We start from the raw sequence: 21246 nt of genomic DNA on the forward strand, positions 1-21246 counted from the left end.
TGACAGCTCCTTCTGATGGAATGGGTGTTTGTCCCCTTTGATTGGTCATGGGACTGAGCGCTGAGCAGGCTTAAATGCAGTGCTAGGGCCTCTTACCAACTCATCTTTTATACATTTTATTACTCTTGGGAAAGAGTTTTGAAAAATGGGCTGTGCGCTGGCGAGACCCACTGAAGAAATTCTAGCTGGTTATAGATGTTATTGTTGGTCAGAGGCATGGGTCAGAATCATGGTCACCCAGCATAAAGGCTGGAAAGCAATTTAGAAAACATAGTTGAGAATTCTCATTTGATGGAGAAGAAACTGAGGCCCAAAGAGATTGGTGACTTGCTTAAGCCATGCAGCTGTTATTGGCAGCTTTTTATCTAGAACCCAGGAGTTCTGACTCAGTGTAGAATTTTTCCACCGCAATACCCTGCCTCCCTCATTGAAGTTTATTACATTTGCAGTGAAGCTATCCCTAATGACGTACAGATTCCCAAAGAATTTTTTTAAGTAAAAATTTCCATTTGCAATTCTAGACATGTTTGTATGGTCTTTTTATGTGATGATATATTGTCCCTGTGTCTTGGATGGGATCATCAATTTACGATTTATGGGATGATTTATGGATCACACTCAAAAGCAGACCAGGGGCCAGTGTTAGAGCAGGATTGTGTTTGCTATTTTGGGGTTCTGTACCTGAAGTGCCTTTTCCCAAAGGCCCAAGTCTTCCTCCTTGAGTTGTCTGCTTTCCTAGGACAGAAGCTATCCTTCTTCTCTTCCTTCTGTCCCTCCTCTCCTTATTGTTCTTCCTCCTTTTGCATGTGTCCTTTGTCCTAGGATGCTCCCTGGCTGGTAATAAGTAGACACTTTCCCAGTGCTGTTGAATGAATGAATTTCTTAATATTTCTGCATGTGAGTAGATGGTTATTCTCCTGATATAGTGTCCTATTTTCTGTGGAAATTAGACTGCAAGTCAGACTTGTTTTAAGAAGGTGTGCTGTCAAACCACAGCTCTTTCCTGACTTAGCTCCTTTGTGTCACCCATATGCCCCACGTCTTGCATCTTACTTTGGGCTTCTCATCCTCACCGTTCATTAGCACTTGCAACTGGTTGGTGAGAGTAGAGAAAGGAGAGGTGGTGAAACTCCAATCGGGTCGCTTGGTTACACATTAGTAACTGATAAAAGATAAAAAGATATTGGCTAAATAGGTTTTTAGGGAATTTTATGCCAGGTTGTTCTTGTTTCCCATTAGTGTGGAAAATCAACACTTGCTTGTATTTGGGGGTGAAGATATTTTTTTAAGTGAGTGGGAAAACCTCTTGACATTTCACAGAGACTTAAGTTTTGACTGGCAAATGCTAACGTTCTTTGTGTATAAAGAATTTCAGGACTCTTGTATATAAGCACTAATGACATATTATTTTCTATTTGTTGATGAGTTAAAATAGGCATTTTCTGAAATGGTTTTTTAGGAGATATTCAAACTTTCATCAACGCGTTCTTCTGTATGACTGTCAGCTCCATTATCTCTGTTTTCATGGAACATAACAGAGTTCTTAACCTTTGCACTAGAAATTGAATTAGCATTTTCCCTTAAAAAAAAGTATTATTGGCCTTGTAATAAATAATTACAGACAATTTCTAACAGGATTACTATTTATGAGTTTAGGAATGAGATCTGAGGTAATGATTTTGTTCCCAGTTGTGACATACTCTGCCCTTGCCTTGTGATGAGTTGGGGTGCAGTTCCCAAGGACTCTCTTCTCTTTGGGGAGCCTGGGCTCTGGGATCAGACTGCCTGGGTCCTTGACGCCATCCTTTCCTGATTGGATGACTTGGGTGAGTTAGCTAATCCCTCTGAACCGTGGTTACCTCATGTTTAAAACAACCAGTTATAATAGTACTGCTTGGGGTAGTTTTGAGGGTTAAATGATTTAATTCCATGTAAAGCACTTAAAATAATGCCTGCCACAACTATCAATTTTGTGCGAAAATTTGCTTGCCTACTCTTCCAGCTGCTAGACCAAGGGTCATGCTGGGTTTTCGAGAAGTCCAGGGTGTGGTATGAACTTTGGGCAGAAGCTGAAATAGCAACCATAACTCTCTCCCCAGGTAATTTCATGGAATCGAAGTGAGCTGCATTTATCACCAGTCATTTTTTGGAAGAGGTTTTCTTTTGTACCTTTTAGGGAAGAACATTATCTGCCTCTGTTTATTAACCAGAAGATACAACAAATACAAATAAAAATTATACTCATTAAGTGGGTAATATGAGACAAGAGACAGAGTAAGTTTTCAGGTAAGCAGTATAAATGAGCTAGAGTCTTTAATTTCCAACCAAGTTGAAAGGACCTATATTTGTTATCCAGAAAATAATTTTTAACTTGCCTACCGCAGAACATAACTACCACCTGTCTTACTGGGCTTCCCAAGTGTGGCCCAGGACTTATTTAACTCTAGCTTTTCTAAAAATGAGATTCAGAATTTTCCCTCTCTAGACTCTACCGTTTTATGTCAACTTAATTCTTTTTAAGAACATTTCTATACTTCCATGGAAAAAAAATAAAGGTCATATTAAAATCCAAGTACAAAGTTGCATAGAGTAGAAATACCCATAGGTAAGTTCTGGCCAAAGGCACGAACCACCTCTAGCTTATGCCCATCCCTGTTGATATTTAAAGCAGAAGGAGGTACACAAGAAACCATGTTCCAATTGATTTGTATGTTGGTACACACACAGGCATCAATAACTGGCTTCTTGTTATCTTGATACAGCGTTCTGGTATTGCAACAGATTCAGCTGTGTCTCTTGCAAAGTTGTTCTTAATTCTTTACTGATTAATTTATCCAGTAAGTATTTATTGGGTACTTTCTGTGTGCAAAGTACCATACCAGGTGCTTTGGGGGTGATAGAAAATACTTAGAATATAGTTTCCATACTGGTGAAAAGCTTACAGCCTGGTTGGGCAGGCACGACATACAATATGGAGCATGTAATCTTACTCACTCCACAGTCAACTGTCAGACGCTTACTAGTTGTCATTACTGTGCTGGAAACTGGGAAGCAAAGGTGACACTAATAGGATCTCTTTCCTGGAGACTCACAGTGAACACATATGATGATGAGGATTTTGGAATAGTTATGTATGTGATACTCTAGGAGCGCATGTTGATTCTATTGAGAAATTCAGTGGTTGCTACCTGAGAAGGGGCCATTTTCACTCAGGAGATTTTTGCTTTTTGGCCAAGATAGGAAGCAGTGTGGACAAAGGCCCAGACATGTGCTAGCCAGGTTGGGGAAGTGAGACACTTAAAATTAACCCTGACAGGGAGGGATGGAGCTGGAGACTGGACAGTGGCCAAGTCATCATGGTCAATACTAAAGAGCCTGCATTTCACCCATAGACCTGCAGTGGGTGCTCTTAGTCTGAAGTCTTTTAAGGAGACCATTCATGGACTTCAGGGGGCCCGTGAACACCCAAAGATTATAAGCAAAATCTGTGTTTCTGTAAATAAGGGTATTTTCCTGGGGTCCACCTAGAAGAAGAAGATTCAGAAGCCTTATGATAGACGTTGAGGAGACATAAAGGATTTCATGTCCATTTTGTCTCGTTCTTGCTGAGGTGTGGAGGACAGGGTTGTGATGTGGGAGTTACAGGCGAGTTGGGAAGACTTTCAAGAAGACTCACCACGTCTGTACCTTCCTTCAGATGGCAGATGTTTCTTAATCACTTAGCTGTGTGTCAGACTGTGCTGAGCATGAGCTGAGAGACCATGGTGAGTAAGGTAGCCGCAGTCCCTGCCATGGTGGAGGTTACAGTGTATGGGGAAGGATAGATAATTAAACAGAACACAACCAAATGTGGGTCCATGGCCTCAATCATTTACTTATGTACTTGTTCATTCAACAATTATTTCTCTGCTAGGCTCTCTCGAAGGTTTTGGGGAAAGGAAACTTACATTTGGGGAAGACACACAGTAAATAAACGTTAACATTTGGTTTGACGTTGGGTAGCCATTAAGCGCTATAAAGAAAAACCAAACCAGTATAAGAGGGTGAACAGTAATTGGGAAGCTACCTTAGAGAGGTCAGGAAAGGCTCCCTGAGAAGATGAGAAACCCTGAGTGGAGGGAGGAAACAAGTCAGGAGAAGAGCGCTGAGACCTGGACGCACAAACTCGGTGAGTGAGGGAAGCAGTGCGAAGAGTCCAGGTGAGAGTGACAGCCAGGGAACAGATGGCGCTGGGCCTTTGAATTTTATTCTTGGTGTGGTGGGAAGCCATGAGGGTTTTGAATAGCGAAGTATGATTCTGACTACATTCTGTGTGTGTGTATGTGTTTTAACACACCACCAAGCGATGAACTCAATTTTGACACTTGCTCCCTGGAGATGGTATCTGATCCCGTAGGTTAAGTGCTTAGTCTCATGAGACTGCCCTTCACTTCAGATGCTGATCGCAAGGCCCAGTCATCATCTGTGCTTCTGACCAACTGGCTTTAAATCCAAGCTTCCCATGAGCCTCTGCTTGGGTTTGATTAATTTTCTAGAATGGCCCGCAGAACTCAGGGAAACATTTTGCTTACTAGATTACTGGTTTATTATAAACATTTGACTTACTAGATCACAGCCAGATGGAAGAGATGCATAGAGCAAGGTATGGCGAGGGGGTGCAAAGCTTCCATGCCCTCTCCAGGCGTACCCCTCTCTCCATACCTCTGTGTGTTCACCCACCCAGCAGCTCTCCAGCCCCTTCCTTTTGGGTTTTTATGGAGGCTTCATTACCTAGGCACGATTGATTAAATCACTGGCCATTGGTGATTGATTCAGCCTCCATCCTGTCCCCTGTCCCCCCAAATCAGGAGGTGGAACTGAAAGTTCCAACCCTCAATGCTTGGCTGGTTCCCCTGGCAACCAACTCTCCTCCCTAGATGGGGTCCAAAAGTCACTTTGTTAACATAACAAGAGATATCTTTGTTGCTTTCATCACTTAGGAAATTCCAGGGGTTTTAGGAACTCTGTGCAAGGAATGGGGATGAAGACCAAATATATATTTCTTATTATAAATCATAATATCATAGGGAGTAAAGGCCTCTACTACAGTAGGGGGAGTTCAGGGTACATCTAACCTAGCTCATGGAGGTCAGCAAAGCTCCCTGGAGGAAGTTAAGTTCAAACTTTGAACTGGAGGATAAATAGGAGTTATTCAGTGGGTAAGGAAGGGTGTTCCAGGCAGGGGAGCAGCATGCTTGAATGCCTCAGGTGGATCAATGGGCCACAGGGCCAAAAATGGGAATGCAGGAGTAAGAACAGGCTTTTAGGGAAAGATCCTGAGTTTAGTTTTGTGCGCATTAAGGTTGAAGTTTCTTAGGGTCATTCAAGAGGAGCTGCAGAGTGGGTAATTAGCATCTAGGTCTGCTGTCCAGGAGAGGAGTATGGGACGGCAGTTTCTCGTGGTCACACACATGGCTGAGATTCCCACAAAGAGCTCTCAGCTGAGACAGATGAGGGCTGGGGGCAGAACCTCAAGGAACATTGACATTTAGGAGCCTGGTGGGGGAAGAAAATCCTGCAGAGGAAATAGAGGTGGAGTAATGGCCAGTGAGATCTGAGTGGGTGTCCAGAGAAGTGGTGAAGACTTTACCTGCTGTAAGAATTTAAAGCTGAACCAGTGTGAGTTGGAATATGTAGGATAAGCCTTATGGAATATGGGAAACGAAGCATGGTTTTATCTGACAGCTGAGGTGACAGGAGGTGGTGACTAAGTGGGGAGCATAGTGTGAGCAATTTCTCAGAGGTGGATTTGATAAAAGTTTGCTCAGGGAGCTACAAAGAGACCAGTTCTGATTGGAGCAGGGAATTCAAGCACTTGGGCTTAATTTTACTTGATGATGGTTTTTTAACTTGAGTTTTCCTGATTTATGACTCCCCTAAAATTATAGGCAGAAGTTTGAAAGTGTGTTTATGTGTTTTCTAGACAGTTTCAGCATTTTCTTTGTATCGTCAAACAAGTCCATGACCCATCGAAAAGGTAATGATCCCCGGGTATAGGCAATGAGAAGTTATTGAGAGATGAATGTTGTCTTTTATGATGATTCTTTTGGCAGTGGTTGGCAGGATGAGTTTGAGGAATGATGGGAGACAGAACTTTAATTCTAGTCATTCAGACATGGAGTATTGGTCTCTTATGCGAGAATGATGAAAACCAGGGATGCAAAGAAGGATAGGCATTGTGTTTTGAAGAAATGATGGACTGAATTTGATGATGGCTTAGATGTAGGAGGTACATTTAGCAAATATTTATTAATGACCTACTGTGTGTCAGTTAAAATTGGGAGCAAATGAGACAGGGTCCCTGCCTTCATGGAATTTACTGTTTACCACAGGGAACATATATTTGTCAATAATGCCTCAAACATGGGACTGGAAATTATGGTAAATGCCATGAAACGAAAGTTCAGGGAGCTTTGACTGCTCACAACTTCGGGGATTTGATTGGTGAGGGAACGTCATGAAGTTGTTCCACTAGCACTTAATTACCCCCACATTTCTAGGGAGTGCATATTTGTTGATTCTTTTAACTTCGCAAAAAATATTTCCTTTAGAAACCAAGGCTCTAAAAAAATTTTTAAATGCTTGGCTAATCAGGGGAATAGTGCTTTTGGATGGCTGGTACCACGATTTGTGGTTGGAAAAACAAGAGTATTTGGTTACATTGAGCTTCAAACTTTTCCTTTGATTAATGAAAATCTTCCTGGCAAATACTTTTTAATGGGCTCTGTTTTTACTTGGTCCAAGAGAGTCCACTCTCTGACCTCAATATGAATGCCTTGTGACATCTCTCTTAATCATATTGAATATGTAATATCAGTGGGGCATCCATTTGGAAATATTTAGTTGTCAAACTGGTGTAATGAAAATGGAACTAAATCTAATCAGTTGAGTTTCTAGTTTCCATAGGTGCAGTGGTGGTGTCTTTTGTTATTTGATGCTCTCCAGCTTCTGCCATTCTTTTTCCTGCCATTACTTTACTCCATTCCTTAGTCACTTGTGTGCCTCAAAGTTGCAATGTGTTCAGTCACTGATGCAGAACATCCCTCCATGTCTCATTCAAGCTTCTGCCCTACTTCTTTTCAGAGAATCTTTTAAAGTATCTGTAGGGCTAAAGAACATCTAATCTCTTAATACGTAGCCTAATAGACTAGTCAACTTCTTATCTATGTCTTATGAGGAAGTGTCCAGGATGAGAAACTCACTAAATTTGGTGACAATTTAGTGAGAATAGGAGACAAGTTTTACAAAAAGGGAGACGTTTTAGCAATTTGGCAAAAGAGTTAAATCTTCACATAGGATAAAGGGGGAGGGCATTTTTATCCAAATGGATAAAAAGGCTTTTATCCAAAGCCTCTTATTAGGAAGGCAGAACCTGAAGACATTTAGAACATGAAAAGTGGTTAATGAGAGTAGTTAACGTTGGTCCTGTGGAAATAAGGAGAAGCCAAAGGGCCTCTGAGGCAGAGGGAGAGGAAGAAAGATTGCCCTAAATGTAATGTAAGCACTTCCTACTAGAGAGGTGTGAGGCTAAAGGTTCCGGGTCTATGACAGCTGCAGTCGGGCAAGGCCAGGCAGAGAGGACAGCTGGAAGAGGTGAGTCCGGGACCTGTAAGTAGGCTTATCCCTGGGGACTGGTCTAAACTTGGGTTGGTGCCTGAGCCACCCTTGTGTGTTGGTCTGAGTCCAGACATGGGCACCTCCCTCTCTGATCCTTTCCACTGCAGATAACGGGGCCAAGTGAGCCTGCATCCTGAGGATGTGGATCTCTATCTGGATGCAGCTGTGCCAAGTGAGCTTGGCTTGACTCTCAAGACAGCCTTGAGCGTCGCATTTCAAGGTGCCGCAGGGCTTTGCAACCCATGAGATGATCTCACTTGCCTTTTCGCTTGATCTGTATTATATTCGTTTTTATGCAACCCTGGTCTGGGAGTCTTCATCGAGCAGGGCTGAGCCAAAATGATTACTGACAGTGTTATATATGTGAACTTCCCATCTGGATAAAAACGTTGCTTTATGGAGAGGAAACATGGCCTGTGTAATTTCCCCTCTCTTCTCGGAAGCTTTCTGATTTTATGCCCTATGTCTACAGTAGACTTTCAGTATTCCAGCGCCATCTCAAAGGTAAAGTGTGGATGAAAGGCATTTTGCCGACGGCATGCAACGCTGCTAGATCTGGGGAAAATGGGCTTTTGCTCTTACATCTTTTACCCATATTCTTAAAATCAGTATTTGCATATCCTATTTATATTGTTTTGAAAATTGTTATATTATTGACTCAGTCATTGATTAATTCGTTTGATATCAATATTTATTGAGTTCCTATTCTGGAAGAGGCTCTGTGCTATAAACGCTCAGCGTTCCAAAGATAAGACACAAGGAACTTAGTGGACAGCAGTGAAGACGAGAATGTACAATTGAAGGAGGGATAATGTAGTAAGTAGCAGAAGAGAAGTAAAGAAAAACCTGCTATCGAGTTCAGAACAGGGATACGTTATTTCCAGCATGTGGGGATTAAGAGTGGCTGATAAGAGAGGAATTCATGCATGGATGATGCTAAGTGAAATAAACAAAAAAAAGACAAAAACTATATGATTCTACTTATATGAAGTATCCAGAGTACCAATGCATGGAGACAGAAAGTAGAATGGTGTTTGCCAGGGGCTGGGGGGAAGAAGAAATGAGGAGTTGTTGTTTAATGGGTAAAGAGTTTCAGCTTTGTGAGATGGAAAATTTCTGGAGATTGGTTGTACAACAGTGTGAATATACTTATCACTGAACTGTACACTTAAAAACAGTTAAGGTAACAGATTTTATATTATGTTTACCTTGCCACAATTTTAAAAAAATACGGTATTTTATTATGCAGGGTTGGGTGGAGGATACTTGACACCTTGGAACTTTTGCCCATGCACATACTATTCACTCACTCATTCATTCATTCATTCAACAAACATGTATTGGACGCTTGCTATGTGTTAGGTGCTGAGCTGCTTCCCGAGGGTCAATATTAATGTTTATAAGACATCGAATCTGTCAATGTCATGCTTGCTCACCACCCCTTCCCTGCCCAGGTGCTAAGCTTCTGTAGTGAAATCTTCACAGCTGCTACCTGCTGACTTGAATCGCGCATGAGATGTTAGTAAACAAACAGTAGAAAGATTTGAGGTTATTGGGGGGGCGTTGACGGCATCGTGACGAAATGGAAGGAGATGGGTAACAGAATATGAACTAGAATTGAATACTGTGAGGCAGCTCTCTCTAAGGATATTAAAAAAATAAAGATCTCCTGTTTACGGCTGCCAACCTAAGAGCTAAGTCATTTAGAATGGAACAAACTGGCAAAGTCAGACGCACTCAACCCAAGGAGCTCCTTATTTTGTGAATATTACGGCAAATGTAGTTTGAGAGCCACTGCCGCAAAATTGTGGGCGACGTTAATGAGTGAGAAGGGCAGGGAAGGGTTGTACAATTTGAGCTAAAAGGAAAGGCAGGCTTGTGAAGGGGAGGAGTGGTGACAGTCAGGGTGGTCTGGTTTTTTGGGCGGGGAGTGGAAAGCAAGAAGCATGAGCTTCCTTAACCGAGAGACCCTGGCAGCTCTATCTTCAATTCACTTTTTCTCATCTTATTTTGTTTTTGTTTTTAAATGTCATAGGCTTCATTCCATCTTTCCTTCCAATATTTTTCTACTTCTTTTTTTCCACCCTTATATACCCTGGAACACTCCATTCATTTCAATGTATTATTGAGTGCCAACTACATTCCAGGCACTGTGCTGGGCTCTGGCTATATACTCCCCAATTCTCTCATACCACCTTTATTCTGTTGCACATGCCTAGCAAATCCTGGGTCAATGTCATTTCTGCTCCTATATGTGGTTAGATGAGACATGCAAACTTAGTCTCATCTACTCCTTTCCTTACCTCTTTGCTCCCTGTCTTCTTCAAGGTGTCTTCAGTGAAGCTGTTCCTTCTACCTGTGTATTTAATCCCAACTGCTTTACTTTCCTTCTTGACTTTGTTCTGTTTTCCCTTCTCTGTACCTTCCACCATTCCCTCCCTACTGGCCCATTCCCTTCAGTCTCCATGAGGCCTTCTCAGGCCCCTTCCATTCAAAACACACCTTTTTGTCTTTATATTCTTTAGTGACAACCCTATCTCTTTCTCTTCCCATTCACGTCCAAGCTCTCAGAGGAATGGCCTTCACCCATTGTCATTTCCTTATGTTCCATCCACTCTCCACCCACTGGATTGGCTTGTACCCTCTACTGAAACTCCTTGCTAAGTGTCCTCCTTGTCAAATCCAACTTCATTTTATCAGTCCTGGTTTTATTGGACTTTTCTGCTCCTTTGACACGATTGGTCACACTCTCCTTCTTAAAGCTTTCTACTTCTTTAAACTTTTTTGCTTCCCCGTTTCCTTGGTTCTCCTAGAACTTTCTGACTGTGCCTTCTCAGTTTCTTTTCTGAGATACGCTTCCTCCCTGAAAATTTTCAGGGTTGGTGTAATCATTTGTGTTCCTCTGTTCTTCTCATTCTACATGTTCTTGAAGAGGAATATTGAATATTGACTACTATCCTCAAATTACAGTCAAGTCATAACAACTGATACCCGGGGTTACCTTGTAACAATGATGTAAAAATTTGAATTATCTTTCTATACATGTTCTATGTTGTTCATCAGTTCATCTGACTTTCAAATGTTCCAGCTGTTTTATGCTTTGTCTCCATTTTCTAAAGGCCCTTAGTGTGGTCTAGAATTGGAATGAGCATTGGTCTCTAATGGTTCTGGGTTAATTGAGAATCCCTAAAAAAATGATTAAGTCTATGAGAAACCAGCTAATTTCATTTTGTCATTTTCTGGATAATATGTTCTGGTGTAGGAAGTCCATTTTTTAAGAAAGTTTGCAATAAACAATTTCCCCTCAAGGTTAATGTAATAGGCAAACCCCTTTTGCTGCAACAGACGGCAAGAGGTAATGAAGATTAGCTTACATTATGATTCATTATTTCAAAATGTCAGAATAAAGTGGATCTGCTACATCTTCCAAGCCTCTTATTCTTTAGAGGAGAGTGCATGTTTTGCTTTTCTAATGTTAATGGATTCACTGTTTTTTTTTTGTTTTGTTTTTTTGTTTTTTTTCTCCTATTTTTTTCCCCAGGCCAAATTCAGATAATCGGCGCCAGGGTGGCAGAGAGAGATTGGCCAGCACCAGTGACAAGGGAAGCATGGCCATGGAATCTGCCAAGGAGACTCGCTACTGTGCAGTGTGCAATGACTATGCCTCAGGCTACCATTATGGAGTTTGGTCTTGCGAGGGCTGTAAGGCCTTCTTCAAGAGAAGTATTCAAGGTAATAGTGTGTTGCAAACAACTTATCCCATTTTTTAATCCTAAGAGGGGAAGCAACAGAGGAAGGCATGTGATCAGCCATTTGTACAAAACACTAATACCTAGTAGGTCCACTAGTATCTATGGTAGAAACATGGAGAAGAGACGAGATCCCAGGAGAAGGAATTGGCAAATGTCAGGGTAGTTGTGGCTGAGTCATTGTGCTTCCTCCATTTGGCAAGATCCCAACAGTCTTGAGCAACTCTAGAGGAAGAGGATTTCAATAGCTGTGTCTCTGAGATGTTGTCCATGCCATGATTGGGGGATGGCAGGTGGATATTTGTGTGTTGTAGGCAACTAGGCTGTTGTGATGTAGTGTGATATTAATTATTATCCACATATAATTATTTCTCCAGCTTAGCTTTGCACAGATAAGCATTCTGATCTTTGCTCCAGACCAATTCTAATTTAACTCTTTCTTCTCTCGCTCTTCTTCCATCTCTTTGTTGTCTCAATGGATGACATGACCTTTTGCTAAACTGAGAAGATTCAATGGCTGGTGACTTGTAATAAGGGATGTATGATCTGTATCAAGCAGTTATTAAGTATACACCCGTAAGACTTCACTCATGTCATTTGCAATGTCTGCTTCAATCCTTTTCTTTTATACAGTTTTCCAAGTGCAGTTTCTCTGATAGACTGCCAGCTACTTTTCATTTCTACTCCAGGAGTGTCTATATTGTTGCTATACTGTCTATATAGGATATACTGGGAGAAACAATCATTTTTACTACCTAAAATGTCTATGCTAAAGATCCTTTGACAAAAACAGAGACCTGACAGCAGTTCAAACTAGCTGGATTAACCTTTTGTTTTAATACTGGACCATTTTTCTCTGTTCTTATTCCTTTATCTTTTCAGCTTAAACAAAGTTTAGTATATAAATACTAAGAATATTTCTGATGGAGTTTTTGTGTGATTCCCTCTATGGAAATTGAGGCTGAAGTAACTTGTTGAAAACCAGAGTCTACTAAATTAATAGGTACTGATTGCAGACACTTTTGAATAGAGAATGAATCACTATGCTCATGGGCTTTTTGCTGTAGCTCTTCACTGCCCTGATGTGGGGTGAAAGCTGGGGGATGATACACACTATTCATTTTTCCTTTCATTGCCAGTGGATGAATTTTTTTAAAGGCTATTCATATCTTAATAGAGTAGCATGTGAGGTCAACTTGGTCCATTTTAAAAGCACTTTTTTTTGACAACTATTACTTTCACCATCTTTTAGAAATCTATTGTAAGACTGGGACTTTTTTATTAGAATTTTAATAAAATTTATATTATATGATAGTGGATTTTTGTATATAGATACATACCAACACAGATTATTTAATTTTACTAGCAGATATTAATACTATCTTAATTTAGAAAAGTGATATTTGTATTTTGGCTTAAGTTAGTATAAGCCCTTAAAGGTCTTTTGACAGCCATCTTCATTTGTGATTCTTCTTTTCATTTAGTTTTATATAATCTAAGATACCATTATTTTTATCAAGCATTTAATCTGGTATGGAAAAATCATCTGACAGAGGTAGATTTAGTGGGTAGGTTCAGCCACAAACTTGGACAAGTCATTTATCTGAGACTGAGTTCCCTCATCTGTAAAAATGATTTAGAGCAGGGGTCAGCAGTTTTTCTGCAAAGGACCAGAGAGTAACTAGCTAGGCTTTGCAGGCCATGCAGTCTCTGTGACAGCTACTCACTCTGGCATTGTGGCCTGCAAGGAGCCATAGGTACTGTGTAAATAAATGGGTGTGTGCCAATAAAACTTTATATACACAAACAGGTAACTGACCAGGACTGGCCTGTGGGCCGTAATTTGCTGACTCCCGATTTAATGTACAAGAGAATCGATGGTTTCCAAATCTAACGTTTTGTCTTTCATGTTTATTGAGAACTTACTCTGTACCTGTGCTAGATAGTCTGAGGGAAATAAAAATATGTGTAAGAAGTAATCCATAATCCCACAAAATTTAGAATTTGTTTGGGAAATTTATTTGGGGAGGCAAAGGTACACGTTCTCATGATAGGATTAGAGAGTAAGTTAGTATAAAGTGCTGTGCTATGATACAGATAGGGAAGACAATAGATGAATATAAGAAAAGAAGATATTGTCAGTTATAAATGTAAAAAGACTGAGATTGAAGGTAGAAACTATCTTCGTCCTAGGAACAATGACAATATTTTCACAAATTATTTTCTTCACGTGTGTTCAGCATTTAGGAGTGTGCTATGTAACACCACATTGAGCTTAGTATTGTCTCTAGGCGTTAAGGCATCGGAACAGAAAACACAGGAAAAAAATACTTATAAAAATTAAATGAAGTAAATGTAAGTGTATAAAAAGAAATATTTTGTTGGTATGGCTTTATCTCAAGTTCAAATATTCAAAAAAATGTTTGCTTACTCTTTGATAGTTAAAGTATGTATCTGATATCTAACTTGTTCGTACAGACTAAAGAGTAGGATTTCATTATACTATCTAAAGTTGTACATATAAGCTGCTTACAAATGCAATTTCTACGTGGCTTCAGAAACTTCTTACTTATCATGGTATGAAGGCATTTACAGAAGGTTTCTTAAATGAGATGACTTGAGTCCAAAGTTCTGCAGGAAGCCTGGAAACAAGACAGAGTTATTAACTTTTAAAGATAGAGAGGAACCTTAAAAATTATAAAGTTCACTAATTTATTAATTTGTTCATTGAATGCCTCTACTAAGCAAAGCACTGTGTGAGGTCCTGGAGATACAATTACAGTAAAGACATAGTCCTTACCCCCATAGAGCTTAAAGGTAGTAGGAGAGGTGGACAAATAAACCAGCAATTAAATTACAGTGTGATAAGTACCAAGATGAGGGTGAGTGCAGATTTTACAGGAGTCCAGACTTCACTTATTCCTGGTGGGGCTTGAGTCAGGCTCTCAGAGAAAGTTTCCTGATTTAAAATTGTCTGGAGAATTTTGCAAGTGAGCAAAATGAAAAAGGGCAGGTTGAGTGTTCAGTCATATGAAAATGGGACTGAGTATGTGGGTAAAGCCCAGGAGGTAAGGCAGAGTTTGGGGAGTTCTGTGAATAAAAATGAACAAAATTAATACACCATCTAAGACATTCCTAGGCCATATATTTCTTCTTGGACCGTGTAAAAACAAAGTAATTTATTTCCTTTTGACTTTAATGGCGTTTCCATCTATTTGACTTGTTTGCGTATATAAAAGGAAAACAGCAGAGCAATAGAGTCTTTCTCATCATCGTCTTGATAGCTTGGAACTAAAAAGTTTTACTGAACTTCTGTGACTCTTTATAAATCACGCTGCCCCTCAAGCCTATTTAAGGACAGTGAAGGGTCTGACGTGCTGCAGGTAGAAAGCTCTGAAGATGCTGTAGCTCTTCCTGTTTTTCTTGTTGCTTAAGAAGAGAGCTAGAAATGAGTATCCATCAGATTACTCTAGTGCTCTAAGTGTTTAGTTGAAGAGGTAAAGTGTTTGACTTGAAAGCATACAGATTTTCATCCCCTGCCTAGTGTATGAACTTGATTACCCAAGAAATTGAATAATGGCCTCCAGTTGAACATACTTTTTTTTTTTAAAGTGAAGTCAAGGACACGATTTAAAGGAGATGGGTGAAATTGGATATTCTGTGAATTTATTAATCACTGTAGGCAGAGGAGCAGTGTTCCTTAAGATGTGTTGTAGGCAGAGACTCTTGGATGAGTTACATAAGGAGATTTGGTTATAGGTTCAGCAGCCAAGTACTACCTTTGAACATTATTCCAAGGAAAAGGACTCCATGGAGCTCGCAGCTTGGTCATTATATTACAAATAAATATTATAAAGATCATATTACGGTCTTATACTATAAATGGTCATGAGGCACAGTGGAGGCTCAAACCTATCTGTACACCCCTAGCGGCACTGCCACTTTATATTTTCTTTCTAAGGCATCTGTGGAAGATATTTAACACTGTGCTTAACGGATATGGCCCAGGCCCATGTTGACTTAAAGGTTAGCTAAGGCCAGAAGGACATGGTATTAGGGTGGAGTCTGCTTATGGTTCAGCACAGTGGGGGTCTTAGGTCCGACAAGGATAACTGATGTCCTTACCCACCAGGCCCTAGAAAGCTTCAGGGTGAGAGTCCAGCACCCTGGATAGCTCCTTCAGCAACTGCCAGGGGTAAGCAGAGACTGACTTTCTAAAGAACCTCAGGCCCGTTCAGCTGGTCTGTGAAAAGAGAACTTAGTTCTTTTGTGCTTAGGAATTCACTCTTGTTTGCCCAAGATGGGTTAGTTTTTATGCTAAGTTTCCCATTTCCAGTCGCCTTCTGTCTTGACCTATGCGCCCCTGTCTAGAAAAGGCCAGAGGATGGGGTAGAAGTGGAGGCTGCCGCTCTCTCATCACAGAACTGTCTTATCTCTAGAGTCATTTCAGAGATACATCTCAGAGTTGATCCTGGCAGTACGTGCACCCCAAAATACTAAGTCTTTTGTCTCCACATTTCCCTACTTGCTCCTCTGCAGTCTAGTCTCCAGGTGACAGCAGGAGAGGTCTTTTAGATACATTAATCAGGTCATATGGTCTTAAACTTAAACTCTCACTGCACTTAAAGTCCAGATTCCTTTCTATGTCTTAAAATACTCTGCATGGTCGTATTCCTGCTTCCTTCTCTCCCCATCACTGTAATCCAGCCACGATGGCCATCTTTCTCTTCTCCCAACACACGACACACATTCCTTTCTCAGGACCTTAGTATATATGGTTCCCTTTTTACCTCCCCTGATTACCCCACCAAAAATAACCCTACAAACCTTTGCCTCTAGTTTTTTTTTTTTTTAAATACCTTTCTTATTTTCCTTTAAGGCCCTTAAACCCTTAATGAACTTTCAAATTTATTCATTTGGTTGATTATTATCTGTCTGCAACAGGTGCCACCTTCAAATATTCCTGCCCAAACTCGGATGGAAGCTCAGTGAGAGCTGATTTCTGGTTCGGTCTGCCCTGTTTGTTGCTATAACTCCCATGTCTGCAGTCATGTGGGCACACGTCTGTTAAATGATAGAACATGGCAAGAAGTCAAAAGAATAGTAGATAAAACCTGCTGGAGGGCTTCAGAGAACAGAGTTATTTCATCAGGTAAGGCTAGCAAGAGAAGTGTTAATGCAAGTGGTATATTTGATATAGGCCTGGAAAGAATTGGAGGATTTTCATAGGCATTAAGAAGTTTGGAGAAGAATTCCAGAAATGTGAAATAGCATAAACCAAGAAATGCACAGTGGAAACTGGGTAAATCAACTGTGAAAGAACAGAGGGCGTGCTGTCTTCTCTCTGCCTCTTTATTTTCCCCCTTCGTCTCTCTACAAGCAGGCATTCCACAGAGTTTGCAACCTCTGTTCCTTTCACTTTCTCATCCTTTTCTCCACCCAGTTTCCTAAGCGATGTCATACATATCTGTTATGGGTTGAATTGTGTCCCCCCCCAAAAAAGATATGATGAAGTCCTAATCCCCCACTACCTCAGAATGTCACCTTATTTGGAAATAGGGTTGTTGCAGATATAATTAGTTAAGATGAGGTCATACTAGAGTATGGTGACTAATGTTCTTATTGGAAGAGGAAATTTGGACAGAGAGACAGGGAGGATAATGCCATGAGATGATGGAAAGAGATATTGAAGTGATGCATCTACAAGCCAAGGAACAGCAAGGATTGCTGGCAAACACCAGAAGGCAAGTAATTCTTCCCTACAGGCTTCAGAGGGAGCATGGCCTTGCTGACACCTTGATTTCAGACTTCTAGCCTCCAGAACTGTGAGGCAATACTTTATGTGGTTTTAAGTTACTCATTTATGGTACTTTGTTATGGTAGCCCTAGGGAACAGTATTTAAGACCTACAGTATAACAGCTATGTAAATATCTTCCAAGTTTAGCTCCCGTACCAACCCTGCTTCTTAGTGACGCCTACGTATCCCTGACACTAGCCACTCCTCCTAATTACTTTTATATCAGTTCCCTCACCATTCCCTCAGGCATCTACACTTAAAAGCTTGGAGGTAGTTATCCTCATCTTTTCACTTTGCAGTCCTTCCCTGTGATGGTTCCCATCAGAACTGTTGTGTAATCCTGTTGGGTCTATCTCTTTAATGTCTATCCATCCAATCCCCACTACTTAGAGTTTGCCCCATTAACTTTCACCAGGATCGTTGCAGTAATTTAATTTTTCCTTTTTCCTTCTTCATTTAAGTCACTTCCTTCATTTGTTTTCCTTCTTCCAAACCTGTCTGTACGCTGACAGTCTATTAACATTAGCAAATCACTAATCATAACAATACTTTGCACAGAATTCTTTAATGACTTCTGGGGCCCATGGAATAGTCCTTAGACAACCAAGCATTCAAGGATTTCCCCAGTCATGTCCTAGCCTATCTTTCTGGTTGTCTTAAAGTCATCATTTCTACTTCTGAGGTAGACCCTCTAGACTGGACTACATACTGTTATTCAAACATGACTATCCCATTTCTTTGCTAGGAATTTCTTTCTGGATTTACCTATAAAATTTCTTCTTGTCCTAGTCAAAGCGATTGTCATCAAACCTCTGATGTTAATGCAGAAGTTCTCTTTCTTCTTGGCACTCTGTATTACAGTCAGCACTTTGTATCTGTGGGTTCAACTAACCCCCGATTAAAAATATTAACAAAAATTCCAGAAAGTTCCAAAAAGCAAAACTTGAATTTTCCTTGTGCCAGCCAACTATTTACATAGCATTTACACTGTATTTATAACTATTTGCATTTATATTATATTAGGTATTGTGAATAATCTAGAGATGATTTAAAGTATACTGGAGGATGTGTGTAGGTTATATGCAAATGCTATGGTTATTTTATATAAGGCACTTGAACTGCCACATATTTTGGTATCTGAGGGGGATTCTGTAACCAATCCCCTGAGGATACTGAGGGAATGACTGTACTTTGTTCCCATTGCCTAGGATTGCAGGTACAGGCATACCTTGTTTTACTGCTCTTTGATTTATTGCTTTTTGCAAATACTGCGTTTTTTACAAATTGGAAGTTTTGCGGCAACCCTACATCGAACGTCTGTTGGCACCATTTTTCCAACAGCATTTGCTCACTTCATGTCTCAGTATCCCATTTGGGTAATTCTCGCAATATTTCAAACTTTTTCATTATTACGATGTTTGTTATGGTGACCTGTGGTCAGTGATCTTTTATGTTACTATTGTGATTGTTTTGGGGCATCATGAACTGCACCCATACATGATGGTGAATTTAATTTATAAATGTCGTGTTCTGACTGCTCCACTGATGAGCTGTTCCCTAGTCTCTGTCCTTCTCCTTGGACCTCCCTATTCCCTGAGACACAACAATATTAAACTTAGGCCAATTAATAACCCTACAGTAGCCTCTGATTGTTCAAGTCGAAGGAAAAGTCAATCGATGTAGCAAACTTCATTGTTGTCTTATATTAATAACCCTACAGTAGCCTCTGATTGTTCAAGTCAAAGGAAAAGTCAATCGATGTAGCAAACTTCATTGTTGTCTCATATTAAAAAATTGTCACGTTGAGCAACCACCACCCTGATCAGTTATCAGCCATCAACATTGAGGCAAGACCCTCCACCAGCAAAAGGATTACTCGCTGAAGGCTCAGATGATGGTTAGCATTTTTAGCAATAAAGTATTTTTTAATTAAGACAGGTACATTTTTAAGACGTAATGCTATTGCGAACAATAGATGACAGTATAGTGTAAACATAACTTTTATATGCATTGGGAAACCAAAAAATTCATGTGACTCCTTTTATTGTGATATTCACTTTATTGCAGTGATCTGGAACCCAACCCTCAAAATCTCTGAGGTCTGCTTGTATTAGTGTATGTGTGTCTTTCTCTTACTGACTGTGAGTCTCCCAAAGGCAAGGCCCAAATCAAGGCTTCATATTACAGGAGTCACTCAATGAATAGATACAGGAATGAAAGGATGGTTAGGATCAGTTTGCTTTAAGCAACATAAAAGCCATTACATTTTTTCAGTCATGGGAGAGATATGACAAAACCGTCTTTAATTAAGATGAATCTGCCAGAGGCATTTAGGAGAGACCAGAGAAGGGAGCAACTAAAAGCACGAGGATGAACTTGGCTGATAGTGACGTGCCTTAGACTTACTAAAAATCTGAACTGTGGTGTTTGTGAAATGGGAAAAAGGAATAGAATGAAGGATATTATAATGAAAGAATCTACATTGTTTTAAGATGATTCAATATGAAGTATCTGGAAAAGAAGAAAATTAAAGAGGTTCAAAAACAGAGGGAAAATGCTGGTGTCATCACCTGAACTGGGAAAATCAACAGGAAGGCCAAACAGATAGGGGTAGAGTAAATTAAATTCCAGACGTACTGAGTTTGACACGATAGCTGGACATTCAGATAGAATTACCCAGCAGCTACAGAAACAGAAGCAGCACCCTGCAGACAGTCCAGGAGTGGGAATTGGAATCGATTTCCTCAATTAATTTTAAAGAGACTTGATGAAATGAATGGTTTAACGACTTCCTGAAGGTGGTCCCTTGTTAATAATGAAGAAGTAACTCCAGAAGCATCCTCCTGATTCTCACGATAATATGAGTTTCCTGGATCTTACCAAAACCTTGTAAGAAGCACTCTCATTATTAAACGTGTATGTTCAAGACCCTTCTAAACAGGAAAATCACAAATTAGCCCAATAGGGCCAAATGCTGCTCTCCAGGATCTTACAATTTGAGAACATGCTGGTACCAACCCATTAGCTGTACAAATAGTAAATGGCAGGAACAAATCGAAGCATTTTTATGATGTTCAAATAAAAAAGCAAGCTTCCCCCCCACCCCCAATTATTAGTACTATGGGAGTCCACAGACATCTTTTCTAACCCAGAAAGATGCAAATTGTGCAACAGAGAAATAAGACAATTGGGGCCAAAGGGCAGGAGAGTTTTAGGGTGTATACATATGAGCTATCATGTAATTTTCAAATGAAAGCATTTATAATGAAACTTTTTAAAAGAAAAGTCTTATCTCCAGCTATTGGTAAACTTGCCACATGTTTGGCTCCTGGTTGTCAACGGAGAAAAAAAGAAAGGCACAACCCTAAAATTTAAGACTTGAAAACCTCCTTCCATGTAAGAGTGCCATCCCTATTACCAATTTTAAGTGCTAGTTACTCTTTAATGCTACAGTATGAAAATTAGAGGTGTGTGCACACATGAATGCATGCATTTGAAGACTGGCTCAGAAAAGCAAAATCATAGTCTTTCTACCTGTGAAATGACAGTGGCTGTTCTTTTTTTATCCTTCAGCCAAATCTTTATCTTGGAGATAATTAAGACAAAATGCATCTGACAAATAAAATCAGTATAGAGCCCCTATTTCTTGGCAGCTCTTGTGGACACAGCTGAAGCTTTTAGAGGTCTTTAAAAACCATGGCAACAAATGCCTTTGAAGGGTAAGCAAAGGTTCCAAATGTTTTTAATCGCTGGTGTTTTTATGCTACCACTTCAAGCATTCTTTTTCATTTTTTTGTCCATCTGATTGAAGTTAAATTTCCCTACTAAATGGTTCTGTCCTGGTCATGGCATTGACTATTTCCATTAAAGTAGTAGACTTTGTGCCCATATATAGTGGTTAAGCTTATCAACAATTCCATTAGAAAGCCTTGTTTATGAGTGGCATTAATTTCACACAAAAATTATAGATAGCCTTTAATAGGCACATTTTCAAAGGGCATTAACTAGCCCTCAAAATTATGTGCTAACACTGTTCTTACAAA

At 40.1% G+C, this 21246-nt stretch overlaps 1 protein-coding gene across 7 annotated transcripts in view; it reads left to right on the plus strand.

Annotated features, from left to right (window-relative positions):
* Positions 1-21246, plus strand: part of ESR1 (estrogen receptor 1) — a 493708-nt gene that overhangs the window by 267465 nt on the left and 204997 nt on the right. For all 7 annotated transcript variants that reach the window (XM_029224354.1, XM_029224355.1, XM_029224357.1 and 4 more), the window contains exon 3: positions 11198-11388. In XM_029224354.1, coding sequence (XP_029080187.1) covers positions 11198-11388 — 191 coding nt within the window. The remainder of the gene's footprint in view (positions 1-11197; positions 11389-21246) is intronic.

Source organism: Monodon monoceros, unplaced genomic scaffold, assembly GCF_005190385.1.
Source record: "Monodon monoceros isolate NGI ecotype Baffin Bay Population unplaced genomic scaffold, NGI_Narwhal_1 Super_Scaffold_15, whole genome shotgun sequence".
In the NCBI taxonomy this organism is placed as follows: Eukaryota; Metazoa; Chordata; class Mammalia; order Artiodactyla; family Monodontidae; genus Monodon; species Monodon monoceros.